A 15907-nucleotide genomic window follows, 5' to 3' on the forward strand; every position below is an offset into this window, starting at 1 on the left:
TGACCGCCGCCCCGCGCCTCACGTCGTCGGCCCGGGCCACTCGCAGCCACCTGGGGAGGGGGACAGCGGGGACACAAAAGAGACCTTCAGTGGCGGGCGCCGGCTGGGAGCGGCCGGGCCGGCCCCGGCACGCCCCGGACCCCGGGACCCCCAGCCACGGCTGGGCGAGTGGGCCCGGAGGCAGCGGGGCAGGATGGGGAGAGCAGCAAGGAAGGAGTGGGGGACACCAGGGAAGGACCGGGAGATATCAAGGAAGGAGCAGAGGACACCAGAGAAGGACCAAGGGACACCAGAGAAGGAGCAGGGGAAGGAGCAGGGGACCTCAGAGGAGGAGCAGGGAACATCAGGGAAGGATCAGGGGACCTCAGAGGAGGAGCAGGGGACCTCAGAGGAGGAGCAGGGGACCTCAGAGGAGGAGCAGGGGTCATCAGGGAAGGAGCAGGGGACATCAGGGAAGGAGCAGGGGACACGAAGGAAGGAACAGAGTCGCCAGGGAGGGAGCAGGAGACACCAGGGAAGGAGCAGGGTCACCAGGCAGGAGCCAGGGCAAACCAGGGCACACTAGGGAGAGAGCAGGGCACACTAGGGAAGGACAGGGGGACAGCAGGGAAGGAGCCACCCGAAAGCGATGGTGCTGGGGACACATCCGCGGCACTTCCTAGACGCCACTTTTTGAGGCGTTTCGGGAGATGTTTCCTTGCTTTGTTTTGCCTTTGGACCGTTCTCTCACGAGTTTCGCTGGCTCAGCGCCCCGGTTGCAGGCGAGGGTTCTCAGTGAGCAAGGCGACGCCGCGCTGGGCGGTGTCCCCCGGGACCCCGCCGGCCCATTTCAGCTGGGAGCCCCCCGGCGCCCCTCGCCCGCCCACCCGGCACGCGTGCGCACCGCCGCGCACGGCTGACATGATGGATTAAACCCGGGGCTGCGGCCGGGCAGAGGCAGAAAAATCCCGTCCCCTTTGTAAACCCGGCCTCCTTCTTCCCCCAGATTCCTCCGGAGTTAAAGTATAACCGCCGCCATTCACTCCCTTCACTTTGCACTATAAAGGAAGTCGCAGGTCAGCTACCCTATTTTAATTCAGTGATGAATTAAATTCCCTCACCCAACGTTTCTCGTCCCGTTTATTTGTCCCCTGAACAAATGCCTGAACCTGAGACACTGGAGATATTTTTTAGGGGTTTCGTTTCTTTTTCCAGCCTACAAACTTATGGAACTCCCTTCCCCGCCCCCCGATCAGGCGGCTCAGACCGAAAACGCACGGTCCCCGTAGGGCAGATGTTTTGGGGCATGATGCTGTTACCTTTCCCCTTGCTGCTCCCGAAACTTATCTGCGCTTGTTGCAAGATAGAAAGAAACTCGTCTGCGATTTTTTGCGGCTTTTTGATATTCCCTGTTCTTATTTTTCTTGTCGGAGAGAAGTTTTCTCTGGCATTTTTAGAAATTTTGTAAATTAGTACATACTTCACCTGACAATGTAAGTCTGTAACTCAAGGTATTTTAAGAGTTCGTTGTATTTCTTCAGGGTTATTAACATACCAGAGAAGAGTAGCTAGACATTTTTGAAGTGTTCGATAATTACAGTTCTCCAGACCATACTTAAGCAATCCTACCAGACTACTGCCCTTTCTCCTGCAGCGATTGGTACCGCCAAGTACCGCTGATCTGTTCTCTAACATTCATGGGGAGACACGTCTGTATAACTCAGAATAACCTCAGCGAGCTGTGATGCGCGGCCGCTCCCGGCGGTTTATCCCCTGTCACAAGCCGCCGCCATCCTTTTCCTCCCTGAACAAAAGCCTGGGACGATCTGCGAAGCTGATGGAAATGGGAAAAGAGCTATTTTCCTCTCCCGAAAATTTTTAGTAAAAAATAAGTCTATGGAAAGGGACAGTGGCCATTTAGTCGAGTTTTAATACACTGTGATAATATTGACGAGTCTTGAAAGTATTTTTGGGCAAAATAACTCCGTCGCTCGTTTTCCACTTCTATCATCTACATTTTCGGGAGCGGTCTGGACTGAGGACTTTTGTTAGCACAACACCGCCTTAAGCGTAAGCTTTTATGTGCCTTGTAAAATATAGTTCCCAAAAGAATACGCAGAATCTTAAGAAAGAATATTGCTGTTAAGCTGTTAAAAGCCTTATTTCTTTTCTGAAATACCAACTGCTTGTGAACTCTGCTTGAACCTAAAAAGGAGGCTATGGGCCATAAATCACATGGACAATGCTCAACTGTTTGGTGGCTCATCTTTAGATCTTAAAAAGAGAGAGAGGGAGAGAAAGAGGGGGGGAGAGAGAGAGAGCTTTCCAGGTTTTGATTTTCCACGAGTGCAAGGCCCGGGGTGATGTTTTTATAGGGTAACACCAAAGCAAGGGCTCAACACTTGGTGGTTTGGCCAGAAACAGACTCCGGGAAAGAAAAGAAAAAAAAAAAAAAAAAAAGTGACATCCAAATGGTGAAGCCGAGCTGTGGGAGGTGGGCTCGGAGGCACCGAGGGTAGGAAACCGCAAAGTGTCCGTGTCTGTGTTTCAGATTCACCTTCCTCCTCTCCAGAAAGGTTAACCTCATCTGAACTGTTAGGCGTTGCACACGATAATGTGGCTCTTTGTCCCGCCACTGGTTCCAGCGCTTTTGGAGGTTACCGACCCTCTCACGGCTCTTTCTGGGGAGCAGCCGGGAGCCCACGCATCCACCTCGCGCCTGTGCGTGGAGCGCTGCCGGCCCACGCTGCCAGCGGCCCGGCACTGCCAACCGCTTTCCTCCCCACGCTTTCATATTAAGCAGGTCTCTACTAAAACTTCCACTACACTTAATTCTTCTTAGGATCAATATCTAATATGATACCGAATAAATAAGAGGCGGTGAGAGCAGCCAGCGGAGCGGTTATTAAAGCAGCCGGAGCTCTCAGGGTGCATATCAATGCACCTGTCACTGCGGTTTGTAACAAAATTTATGACTGCCAGCGCCGTGGCAGTAAACGCTCCGGACAGGAATGAAAAGGAAAACACTTCCCAAGCCCCGGCACTTTCAGAAGTGCAAAGCAGCCGGCGCGTAGGAGGGAGCCCGGCAAAAGAATCCCCCGCTCGGCACGTTTCCCGGCCGCCGGCCCGGGACAGCCCCGTATATAAGGAAAGCGCTGGAGCCGCCGCCGGACTCGGCCGCCGCGCCGGGCCGCGGGCAGGGGAGCCGGGCGACTGGGAGCCTCTGCCCGGGGACCCACGGCCGGGGCCGCGCCTGAGCCGGGGCTGGGGGGACGTCTCGCCTTTAGGAGGGCCTGAGAGCGGCGGGGATCGCAGAGCGGCCCCGCGGACAGAGGAATGGCGGGGGGCACTGGCTCCGGCACGGAGCGGTGGCCGCCGTGGGGCCTCTTAAACCAGCAACGGAGCCCCCCCAGCTCCGCCCCGGGGAGCCACCCGCTCCCCCCGGCTGGGTCCAGGGCTTGGCTGCTCCCCAGTCGGGCTCGGCTCCCTCTGACCACGCGTTGCTTTCAGCGAGGCTTTCTGCGGGCCGTGATTATTTGGGGATGAGGGCGGCGGAACAACCCGAGCGTCCTGCGGCGCCGGGCGTAGCCGAGCAGCGCTCCCGCTCCGCGAGCCGGCGGCCGGGTCCGGGCTTGGCTCCCTGCGAAGGGCCCGTCGCGCTGGGGGAGCGAGAGATGGATGGAAAATGAAATTTAGAGAACTCACCACACTTACGTTTTTTCTTGATTTTTGACTTTAACTGTATGGGTAGGATCTTCAGGTTCCTTTGGATAATCCGTTGGCACGGACCTGTAACAAAAGTGAGAACTCTCAGTGGAAACTGCTTTGTTTTGGACTTTCTTCCTTAGGACTTTGTTAATAAATGCACCTCTCGTCGGCAGCCCCTCACCGTGTCTCTCCGTCCGCGCCAAATCTTTTACCAGACAAAGAGCAGACGCTTCTCTTCATTTATTAATAGCGCTTTGAGAGAGGCGGGGAGCAAAGAAACGAACGACATACCCCGGCTGCGGGTCGGACTCGGGCAGGCCGGCCTGCGGCAGCCGCTCCGCCGGGCCCCGCGCACCGGCCGCGGAGCCGCGCCTGCCTCCCCGTGCGCCCAGCCCGGGCGGAGGCGCGGAGAGGAAGCAGCGCACGGGGGACGGGAGAGCCATTGCAGGAGTGCTGCGATCCCGCCGTCGGTCACAGCCACCGCACCGCTGCCCGCGCTCACGGCCCGCGGAGCGCTCCGCGGGAAAGGAGGTAGCGCGGGTTCCTCTCCCTTCCTCCCCCCACCCCTCGGTTAAGGCAAAGAGAAAGACAACCGAAGAAACCCAAGCGCTGAAAATACGCCGCAAATATTTGCGGATCGAAACGAGCATTTTGCGTTTGGCTGTGTAACGTGTCGAGTCAGGACTTCGAGAACTTAAGAGTGCCAGAAAATCCCCCACAAAGAAGCCCAGGTCATTATAAAGACGATATCTAGCCACCATAAGCTTTTGAAATGACCTTTGGCTCGTATAGCAATAACTCACCACTTAATGAACAACCAACGGAAGCGCCTCCAATAGCTCACAACACAACAGACCTTACAACTTTCCACCAAGTCTTCTCTCTCCCTACCCAAGCCCAGTAGGATGCAACATTCCCTCTCCAAATCACCTTAATTTATGCTGGCAAACTGGAGTTAGGGAAGTGGAGCTTCATGATTACACATGATGCTCGCTCAGGTTCTTGGCCCAGGCCTGTCCCCATAACGTCTTATATAATATATTCACGTGGGCGTACGTCAACTTTAAGTGCTTTATTTTTTTTAAACAGAGTTCATTAGAAACAGCACTTTACAGGGTGTATGAAGGCAGTGTAAGTTGGGTTGCACCTTAGCCCTTGAGCGGAGAGATCATAATATTGCAAACCAAGTCATTGTTAGCCCCTGTTGATTAACACGGTAAGTTTTCATTTTGTGCCTAATTAATTATCGACTTCTCATACCCTTCTGAAGCAGCTCCTCAGCCTCACAAGCGATAGCCTTCTTGCTCTAGATATGCTTTACTTGGCCAGAGCTTGGCCGAATACCGAGATTTCCATGGCCACAGGAATAGCCTCCAAAGTTTGTTCTGTGGAGAGGAGAGCCCGGGCACGCCGGGCTTGTGCTCTGCTCCCAGTGTTGCTCCTGCAGAGCCGACCTCGGAGAAGAAGTTACCAGAGCTAAACCCAGGGAAATCTTTAGGATTATTCAGGCGTGGGCCCGATATACGTATTATTGAAATTTTAGGTGAAGTTATAAGTGAGTGCTTCCATCGAGCCAAATGAAATGCTGCTTGCAGTAATTGGATTCAGCTGACTAACTTGGCAGGCTAGCAGCTTGGAGGCATACAGCTAAGAAAAATGTTCACTGCCTTCAACTTCTGATCGAGCAGAGCAACACGCAACAGAAAGGGGGGGGGGGGGGGGGAAGAAAAAGAAAAAAAAAAACAACACAAAAAACCACCACCTCGACTTTCTCCCCTTCCTCTCGCCTCCTTGTCCTGTTTCCCGCGGGGCACCTCGGCTCCCGCCGAGGACTCGCCCGGGGAACTCGGGGCGGCCAGGGGCCGGCGCAGCCCGACACTCGCTCCTGCTCGCCAGCGCAAAGCCGGGCTTTACGCGGGGGCTTTCTAACAAACATCACCCTCGAGTTCACCGGGGCTCCAGGCAGGCCACAAATCAGGGGAAACGCGCTCCTGGGAGAGCCGGGCTGGTTGCAACAGCCAAAGAGGGAGCTGAGCTGCAAATGTATGCGGGGAGGCTGGGTGACCGCTTCCAGCCCCCAGTCCGCCCAGAGAGGCACCGGTCCCCCCCAGGCACCTTCCCACTGCCTTATTGATCAAACCGCACAAATGCAGGGCAAGAAACTTTTCGGCAGATAAATAGCAAGCCGTGCTTCAAACAGCGTGTGTAACTCGAAGGCATGAGCGTACCGGTAATATCAGCACTAAAACAACTGGGAGAGGAAAACAACAGCCACTGAGGAACACGAATGCACGGCGAGGGGAAACGGTTCGGGAAGACACTTGGCAGGAATATCTAAGAGACCCTGTGTAGGGACTATGTTACCGATGAGCCTATTTTAAATCACCCTTTACAAGTCAACACGGCTACCCCCTGCCCGGCTATCCACGGCAACGCGTTAACGTGATGCTCAATCTTACTTTGGCAATGGGAGCATCTAGCAAAGTTGTCTCTTTGCTGATTTGTAATTCCCTTCCTGAAACCACCAAAAATTTGGACTAGAAAAGGGATAAACGTCTTCCCCTTGCCTTTGGTAAGGAGTCTACGTATTTAAAGAACGTCGTAAAAAGAAGATACAACTTAAAACATTCAAGAAGGTGGAGACCACTCCACGCTTTTGCAGCCGTTATGGGCAGAGATTGCAAACAAATTCCAGACAGTCTCTGAGTAAAGGCGATAATGCAGCCCCTGTGGTTAAAGGTCCCATTTTGTCATGCAGTTGCTTACCTGTGTATCAATTTATCATAAACCTGGGCTCCTCACTTTTCGGGATCTGCGCTTGCAGTTCTTAGAATATATCCTTCACCCTTTGTCTGCAGACAACACTCTCCTAAACCTGATCTTGCGGTTTTACAGACATTTCCATACACCAGAATTCCCGATAGAATGAAAACAGGCTCAGGCTCAACTACCAATAAAAGAGAGCGAGTGGAAATCGGAATTTGTTGGGCCTTAAAAAAAAAAAAAAAAAAGAAAGAAAGAATAAAAAAAAAAAAAATCAACACACAACCGTTTAGCCATCAGCCTCCCGGAACCAAAGGCAACAATTGCCCGGCTCGTGTTTTGTTTTGGTTTTAAATCGTGCGGCCATTGATGAATTTTGGGGACGAGCAGGAGAACCCCCTTTATAATCAGAAATATAGGCACTGCCTTAAAATACAGGCATATTCGCCCACGTGATCGCAGGAGCAGCTCGCCGGGGCCGAGGCTGGCGCGCTCCCCGCGGCCGCCCGCGCCCCCGCGCAGCGGGGCTGCCGCGCCGGGCCCCGCGGGGCGCGCCGCCCCCCGCGCTCCGCGCACCGGCCGCGCTCCCACCCCGCTCTCTTCCCTCAGGGCTCCGCGCTTCTCCGCGCCGCGGAGGCACCCGCACTTACGCGCCCCGCGGGGCCGGCGGAGCCGGGGGAAAGGTGAATTCCGCGGGATGATCCCAGGGCGCTGAAATTCCCGGCGGAGAAAGAGGAGGTATTTGGGACTGGCTGCAGTCGACAGCCTGAGCCGGGGGCAGCTCCGCAGCAGCGCTGCCCCGGCGGAAAGGCGTTGGGTCTCTATGGCTTGCGCGAATTTTTGCTTTCTCCTTCTCCGTACCGGGAAGATGAGGGGCAGCGGGGACTACCCCTATCTGGAGGCTAAAGAAGCGTTGGGAAAAAAAAAAACCACCAGCCTCATGACATTTGTGCGTGTGTGTGACTGCCCTGAGCCTGCCTCCCCTCTCTGTGTGTGTGAAGAGACATAGAGCAAACCCGATGTATATCCGTCATGTGTGCCCGCAAAGCTCCCCAACAATTCCAGTTCGGAAAAAAAAAAATTAACTCCTCTGTTTGATTTTTCTAGCATATCTGTAGCTATAAATACACCATACCTAATCTAACATCTGCTATGATTTCATTACCATCCAAAGCATGGGGATGTGACAGTAACGTATTACCTTACAATACTAACCGTAAGTGCATTGTAACATTTATCTAAATTACATTGCTTTTCCTGACTTTGCAAACCAGTTATAAAAAGATTGGAGTCCAGTGATGGAAACATAAGTTCAATGTAAATTATTGTGTACGGCTTCGGATTTATAATCCTATATTTCTTCGAAATGATGCACTTAAATCTCGCCTCAAGTAAGAGGTAATGGTTCTTTATATCCTTTTCCGTCAGCCATATATTTCGGCGTCTGGGTAGTTTTGCAGAGCCCCCCGCGCTCGCGTGTCTGTGTGTACATACAGCAACCCCTACACGCACAGCGTGTTCCGCATACTTGTGTACATACACACAAAGCCGAACATAATTCTGGCCGCTGTTTAGACATTTTGGATGACAGAGAGGTCTTTCGCTTCCTACACAAAAGTGAGAGGGAAGCGTTGGGCACTGATGGAGCAAAGAGCACGAAGAGGATTCAGAAGAAAATGCCTTTTGGGAGGGCAGCTCGGAACCCCCTGGAAAAAAGCCCCACAGCCCTCGGGTGTCTTTTCAGAGTCCAGGGCTAAAAACAAAACAAAAAAAAAAAAAAAAAAGAGAGAGAGAGAAGGCGAAATTTAATGTGAAAATGGAGGGCGGCTGAAAGAAAGGAGCACCTTCGCCACCGTCACCAGAATTAAGACATCGTAAAGGGAACTGAAAGAGTATTAAGGCAACGTTAAACCTTTGGCTGGTGGGACTCCAGCTTTGCGTGAATTTGTCTCCAGTAAAGGATCTAAGGCTTCTTCAATCGGAGCATATGTTCATAGAGCAATAAAACAGAAAGATTTACAGTCTCCGCCCGCCCCCCAGCAGCCTCGCACCCTTTCAGGAATTACTTATGATGATTTATAACAACAACTCCGGCAATTGTCAAACTGATAAAATAGCCCGGGCTATATGCGGGAATAAACGCTCTTATGAAAGGGCTGCGATTTATGTTCGGGTCCATTTTACTGCGTGTCTTGGTGGAGTTTGGTTTCTTTCCTGGACCAACAGGATAATATAAAACTTCATTGATAAAAATGTAGGAGTTCTCGTGAAGTAGAAAATCTGTTCCTTAGTCACTACCAAAGCACATAAACATTTGTCATCTTTGAATAATTGAATTAATGTGTTATTGTTTGAATGTATAATTCATAACGTAGGAAACTTTGTCTCTGTCCTGCCACCGAAACGGAAGTAATAAAAAGCTACAATCTCGGTTTTTTTTAGAATTTACTTCAGCAAGGGATAATAAAGAATATCCTGTTTGCAGAAAGTATTTCCAGCTGACTCTGGGACTTCACAGCATTCTACGGAGTTTAACGAGAGTAGCTTTGGACAAAAATACAAACCCGATTCCCCCCTAGCCTGGGCTATTGATCGGGGACTCGAAAGGCAGCGCGCCCGCTTCGGGGGCTGGAGGAGCCCGAGCTGCTCCGCGGGAGCTCGGGCAGGGACGGAGCGGGCAGGGACGGAGCGGGCAGGGCGGCGGGGGAAGCGGGGCCGGGGCCGGGAGGGGGGCCGGGGCCGGGGCCGGGGCCGGGAGCGGGGCCGGCCTTTGTGGGGGCGGCGGGGGGAAGGCGCGCTCGGCGCTGGTGGCTCCGGCCCCGCTGCGGCCCCGCTGTCACCGGCGCACGGCAAAATTTACGACCCCGCTGGCAAAGGAGCTGAGGGCCTTTCCCCGCCGATGGGAGCGGGCAGCGGCTGCCCTGACAGCCGCATTGTTCCTTCCGCGCCTCCCCGCGCAGGCGGCCGCGCCAGCGCCGCCGCCCCAGGAGGCGGTCAGCCTGCCCCCACCGCGGCGCTCCGCGGGGCTCCGCGGCTGCTCCGCGCTCGCCCTCTTCCCCCCGCTCCCTGGGAAGCAAAGGTCACCGCTCGAGCCCGGTCCGGCTCCCGGCCGCTGCCGAGCTGGAAATCAGGAAGCAGCGTGCCCTATTTGTCAAGCGTTTGACAGCTGAGTTCATTAAGGCTTAAATAAGAAGGAATAAAAGTAAAAAATATTTACGTACCGGGCGTCTCTTTTTCGGCAGCTACCGAAGAGCTAGGTGTGCAGAGAGAGGGACTGCACCCTTTGTATATTATATTCTTGGGATCTCTTCAGTTTTCAAGTCTGATAGAGTCCTTTGCTTGGCAGATTAATGACGACTCCGTGTTTCTTAAGGGACGTGCTGAATTAATTATTTCGCAAATCACGTGGTCAGGACTTGTAGAAATCTATTCTTATCATCTTCCTTGCACTTTGAAATTCTGCCTGTTATGACTGTTCCTAGCAAGATTATTTTGGTCTCTAGGCTTGGGGGAAGGAAGAAAGGAGAAAAAAAAAAAAAAAGAAAAAAAAGAATCAGGGGAAAGGGCTGACAAACATGGCCGTTGGAAGCGGTGTGGCTCTGCACCGAGAGGTCCCTATTTACTGTACTGTACAGTGAGTGGGGTTTGCTATTGACTCTGCCTTTCCTCTTCATTCTTACCTTAACGACTAGTGGTGATATAATATACAGAACCGTATCGATGTATCGGGAGTAACAGGAGGAGCCATTAAAGAGGAGAGAGAGAAAGTATAATCACAAAATGTGGCTCGATGTTTAAACTTGGCGAGTGTGCGCTTAGAAGCGCACACGCACCCTCCCCTCCGCGCACTCCGGGCGCTGAGGACTCATGCCTCGTTCTGTGCCCCGCGCTCCTTTCCCGGGCTCAGCAAGGGACTGTCTTTTTGGGCTCGTGCCTTGACCACTCTCCAGGAGTGGACAAGTCCTCAGTGACAAATACTTATGACAAAAATAGTGCAATCGACTTCTCCTGGCCAGAGGCATGTGTTATTGTCTGAGGTGCTTACGCAGGGGAGAAAAAAAAAAACGATGTTTGCCTTAGGTGCACAGGAAAGTTTAAACTCTTCAAGTTCGTGGTTTATTGCGATCTTTCGTTTGTATCGGCTGAAAAAGTGAACCTTACTGCTCAGGGAAAGCTACTCATTGCGTTTCAGTTTCAAATTTCCATTTCTTTTTTGAATTGATTCTTTCCAGGACTCACATAAAAGGCATGGGGACCTGCAGGGATCCCCTCACATCTGTGTGGGGACCGAGGTGCCTTCAGGTGTGGCTCCTTGCCTCCTACCACACACGCATAAATCCAGGAGTCATTCTAGGAGGGCTTGTTAAATGCAAAGCAGTAGCAAATGGATGACAGGCACTTTTAACTGCAGCCTAAATGTAAATATAGACTCCAGCTTGGCCTAGAGTCACACCATTATGGCTAGGGCAATCAGCAAACCTGTTCAAAGGGGCATTTGGGAGGATGCTAGGCAGAGGCACTCATCTTTTGACACTGTAATGATGGGAGGGACCAGTGTTTTCACAGAAGAGAGACCCACCTTGTAAGGACTGTTTGTTCAAGGTACAAACCAGAATCTATTTCTCTACACCTTTTATTATTTCAAATGTAGATGGAGGGCTTACATGAAAACTACAGGCGACAATTAACATAAATAACGCTTTAATCAATGGCGGCAAAACATTGACAATGTCTATAAAAAGCATCACACTTGAACAGAGATAAGAGTATTGCTGGACAATGCGACCATATAACAAAGGCTCCAAAGCACAACATTTCTCCCAGGATAAACAAAAATACCCAACTTGCCTTCCTACACAAAATAACTCTGGAGGAGGGCTACAACCCAATAAAACATAAACCTCAGGCAGGTTTCCACGGGAGATAATGGGCAGTGGGTGCTCCTGACCCTTCAGAGCATTGGCAGCTGGAGACTATTTCTTTGGGTACTTTCTGCCTCCAGTTCGCGTATTCTCTGAGTTTACAGCGCAATGACAACTACGTAAACTTCCAGTGCCCCAGCCTCGCTCGAAGGGGACTTGCAAACAGGGTTGTAAGGGCTGTGCCTGCTGAACCCAACACTCGTCCTGGAGGTATTAACATTTCAAAAGACAATGAGATAAATTCTGCTCGCAGCTACACCCCTGGTTGACTTCAGTGGGCAGAGGAAGGAAATCTGGGAGCAGAATTTGGCCCTTTAACTTCGGGAGCCATCTCGGTCGATAAGCAGCACAAAGCAAAGATTTGCTTATCCAAGGCCAATATTTTCCAGAACTGTACCACAGATGCCAAAGTTGGTAGCTCTCTCTCGAATAACACGTTTGCCCTGCTTCCAGCCAACTTATCACAGGCTTTAAGTAAACAGCGGGGGTCTGGGAGGGGGACTTTCAAGAAGAGCTGCCAGAGAGGTTTTTCTTTCCACCCACCACCCCCCCCCCTTTTTTTTTTTTTTTCCTTCTCCTTCTCTTAGATTCATATGAAGAGCAAAGGGAGGACTTTGGACAACTCTGGAGACTAAAGGCCACTATCGCAGGAACCGGGAGTAACAAAACTTGAAAACTTGTCTCAGGAATTCCCTCCTCAAGCGCTGCTGCTAGCCGCTCTCTATGCCAGAGAAAGGGAAGGGTAGTTTGGGTCCAAAAGGTTAAGGGTTTAGAGGTCACTCTTCCCGGCTGAAATACAACTAATCGAATAGAAAATTTGTCCTCTGGGTGAACCTGTTCCTGCAATTTAGCCGAACTTCAGTAAAATACCTTTTCAGCTTCTCAACGTGAAGGCGTCAGAAAAAAGACGTCTTTACTATGTATGAACTCAGTGCTTTTTGTCATAGAAACAATGATGCGAATAATGCGGGAATATCCATCTTTAATATCACGACGTGGAGATATTCAAGTATTGCCATGTGCAAGTCTGAGAACTGGGCTAACCCTAAGGAAGAACAAAGAGTTTTCTCCAGGCTCTAAAACAAAAGACCAAGTCTTACAAGACACTTTGCGGACTTCTAGGGATGAGAAAAGGGCAGAAATTAACCGCTGGCCACAGTTAATGCTGCCGAATACGCTCCTGTTGAAAAGCTCGCCTTTTATTTTCGAATTCATTCAAGCCCATTTTGGCCAGTGTTTTCCCGAGCGAACCCAGAAACACGTTAACTCACCCCCTGCTCTTTCCACCTCCCTTCAGCGTTTGCTCTGGATTTCCTTCTTTGCCCCTTTTCTCTTTAATAAAGGGCTCATCTCGTTACAATTTCCATGATACGGTCCCTCTCCCAAGCTGCCCTGAGGCTACAGGAGATAAGGGCTGAGCTTTAAAATCGCCTAAGCAGAGGCGTAAGTAGCTGAGGGAGCTGGTTTGGCTGGGTTTGGTAGTTAGAGCGCACTAAAACTTTGGCAAGATGCAGCCAGCAGCCAGGGACAAATCGTAGGTACGAGATCAGCTCTGCTCCCATCCAAGCCTTTCCCCTTTTCCTGAAAGCAACTTGCTGAGGTTTCCAACCATTGCTGTCATGTGTTGTGGTCTGCTTAAAAACAATCTCTGTTCTTCAAAAAAAACCCAATCTCAACAGACCAAAATAACTCCCAAACAAAACAAAGCAGCAACTCACATAGCCTATCTCTCTCCTGGGCAGAAAAGAAATCTAAATCTGATAGAAAGAATGCATTCATCTTTCAGCTTTGAAAGGCTCAGGTTATATCAGAAATCGCATTAATTTTTCACTCTGAGGTTTTCTTTTCAGGGTGTGTTTGTTTGTTGGTTTGTTGGGTTTTTTTTGGTGGGGGTTGGGGTTTGCCGTAGTCTTTTTTTCTCCCCCTCCTCCATTTTTAAATGAAGTATCGATGGTTTAAAGCACAGCGCTGAGCAGAGCAGACTTTGGAAACAGATTTCAAGCCTGTTAGCCCTAGATGGCACACGGTAAGGAGCAGGGACGTTTTTCCTATTCACAAAGAAGGAAATTCAAAAAAAGGGACGAGAAAGTTGTGTACGTTCAAGACAAGTAAACAATATGCATGTGTTCATGAGACTGGGAAGGAGAAATACTGTGTTTCAGTTCCCCTTCCCCGTTTTTGGTTTCACTATTTTTCTTGTTGTCTTCACACTTCTACATAACAAATAAATAAATACGCTAACACTATCAGTACATAAAATAACCCGTTTTCACTTAATGCCTATGCACATCGTCTGAGACGTTATGGAAATTAGCATGTATTTTCTTTACACCGAGAAAGGTAAAGCAGCACAAAAAGTTCACAATTACTAGTCTTTATGTTCAAATAAAAGACTATGCTATAAATTTCCTGTCCTCAACTTGCCCAAACGCATCCTCCTGAAATTGCATGGGATAAAAAGACAATTAAAAGTAAAATCCCAGAATAAACCTTCACTTTCGAACTCAAAACTGAAACACAGGACAGTTTCATTTTCAATGATTTATTACTTTTTATGGACAGAAGGTCTCGTTTAATATTTTCCCAATTCCCACTGCCTGCACGATGTTTCTCCTCCCCCCCCCCTTGTTTTTTTTTTCCTTTTTCAGGTTGTGCTAGCAGAGGCAAATAAAATAAAGTCCAAAGTAGCGTCATTTTGTCTCCTTTATACAACAGTACCTTAAAGAAAGATGACAGTTTCTCGAGTCCTTAGCTGCTACATGCGGGTTCTGCTTGGGCAATGTCAGTTATGTACAGTACTGGTCAGAAGCGAAGGATGAAATGGAAAATTTCACCTCTTCTACAAAGTTGTCAAGTCAGTCTGATGGTCCTTGGAACCAGTCTGTAAATGGGGGTTTGAACCAGAGGAAGAAGACCTGCCCTTCGTGTTGGGCAGTTTGTGGTCTTTTTTCCACTTCATTCTTCTGTTCTGAAACCAGATCTTGATCTGGCGCTCAGAGAGACACAAAGTGTGGGCTATCTCGATACGGCGGCGCCTGGTCAGGTACCTGTTAAAATGAAATTCTTTTTCCAGTTCTAGGACTTGCTGTCTGGTGTAAGCTGTGCGGGAGCGTTTAGGTTCCCCTCCGTTGTAATTGGGATTCACTGGGAAAAAAACACGGAGAACTTTACAAAGCTAATCTTGACTTGCCGGTTCGACTTTACAAAAGAAAAACCTTACGAGCTGCGAGCGTGTGGCCGGGCTGGATCCGTCCCAGTTGCTCACAATGGACGGGCTGCTCTCCCCCTCACTTGAGGCAGGCGCCACGGCCAGCGGGCAGCACTAGGTAGGCTGGGAGCCTCTAGCTGGCTCCGAGAAGGGAATTTTCTCCTGCACGGCAAAGCCCTGCACGGCCAAGGGCCTATTTCCTCAGCAGTAAAAATTTATGACGAGTGTAATTGGCTGCCTCGGCTTAAGGAGCTCGTCCACGAGCCTGGCGGGGGCTCGAGCGAGCGCCGCTGAGGACGATCGGAAGCGGGGTAGAGGAGCAAAGTAAGAAGAGGATCCTTACCCGAGTTAACATGGACTTTCTTCATCCAGGGGTAAACTACTGCTGGCTGCTTAACTGCTGACCCGTTTGGGGGTTTGAGGGCCGGCTGCTGGCTGCAGGCTCGCGAGTTGGGCATTGGAGGCGGTGGACAATGCTCTGCTTGGCCGGGGAAGTGGCTCGCCGGGCCGGATGGCTCCTGTCCATGACCCCGCGGCTGCACGGCAGAGCCTGGGGCATTGCTACAGCTAAAGGGCTGCTCGCTGTAGTTTGACCGTGGGTAGAGTCCCTGGTGCTGGAAATCAGAGCCCTGCGAGGCACTGTAGTACTCGGCCCCCTGCTCGCCTAGGTAGCTGTTCTGCAAATATTCCTCGCAAGGAGGAAATTTGGGATCCACATACTTAGAGTTCACCATATACGAACTCATGGCCATTAATTTCTGAAGGTAGAAAATACTAATTTTTCTCGTGTTGTCTTTTTTTCCCCTGCCATAGAGCCCTCCTACTCGCTGTCAACTGAATAAAGTTAGGCGGGCATGTGACCGGCCCGGCCAATGGGGAGGCGGGAGCCGATCACCGGATTTCTCCGCAGCTCAGCATTTCCACCGATTTCACTCAATAATATCCCCGTAACCGAGTGACCCCCCTCTCCGATGGGTCGCCCCCCCTCCCCCCCAGTCAGGTACCAGAGGTGTAGGGCTACTCCCCGGGCGGCGGCCGCCTCCCCGGCCCGCAGGTAGGGCCGGCCTTTTGTCTGAGCCGGCTTCCCTCAAGCCCCCGCGGACCCTGCCTGATTTACCAGTCGCGGTGGCCAGCGGGGTTCGTTACCTCGCTTTCAATAAAATATCGAAAGGAATACACGGAGCGAGGAGCTGAAGTGGGGTGAAAAGCGAGGAAACTGATCGGGAGGCGAGCAAAAGAAAAGCCGTCACAGAACAGGGTAATATGATGTACAATAGACCTGTCCTGTCTTTGTCTCGAAAAGGTCATCCAAAAGTTACCAGAATTT

At 51.1% G+C, this 15907-nt stretch overlaps 1 protein-coding gene across 1 annotated transcript; it reads right to left on the reverse strand.

Moving 5' to 3' along the window:
* Positions 1 to 14211: 14211 nt before the first annotated feature.
* On the reverse strand, positions 14212 to 15332 carry HOXD4 (homeobox D4). The gene is made up of 2 exons (XM_009985687.2): positions 14924 to 15332; positions 14212 to 14516 (listed from the first exon to the last, which is right to left on the reverse strand). Exons 1-2 carry the CDS (start codon positions 15330 to 15332, stop codon positions 14212 to 14214), a joined length of 714 nt encoding a protein of 237 aa, XP_009983989.2.
* Positions 15333 to 15907: the final 575 nt, after the last annotated feature.

Source organism: Tauraco erythrolophus, chromosome 8, assembly GCF_009769465.1.
Source record: "Tauraco erythrolophus isolate bTauEry1 chromosome 8, bTauEry1.pri, whole genome shotgun sequence".
NCBI classification, from domain to species: domain Eukaryota; kingdom Metazoa; phylum Chordata; class Aves; order Musophagiformes; family Musophagidae; genus Tauraco; species Tauraco erythrolophus.

What these genes read in the sequence shown, in the direction of transcription:
- HOXD4 (XM_009985687.2), bottom strand. Translation starts at nt 15,332, where the DNA reads ATGGCCATGAGTTCGTATATGGTGAACTCTAAGTATGTGGATCCCAAA. An exon ending in GAAAGTCCATGTTAACTCGG is followed by an intron (nt 14,517 to 14,923) that starts GTAAGGATCCTC and finishes TTTTTTTCCCAG; the next exon opens with TGAATCCCAATTACAACGGA.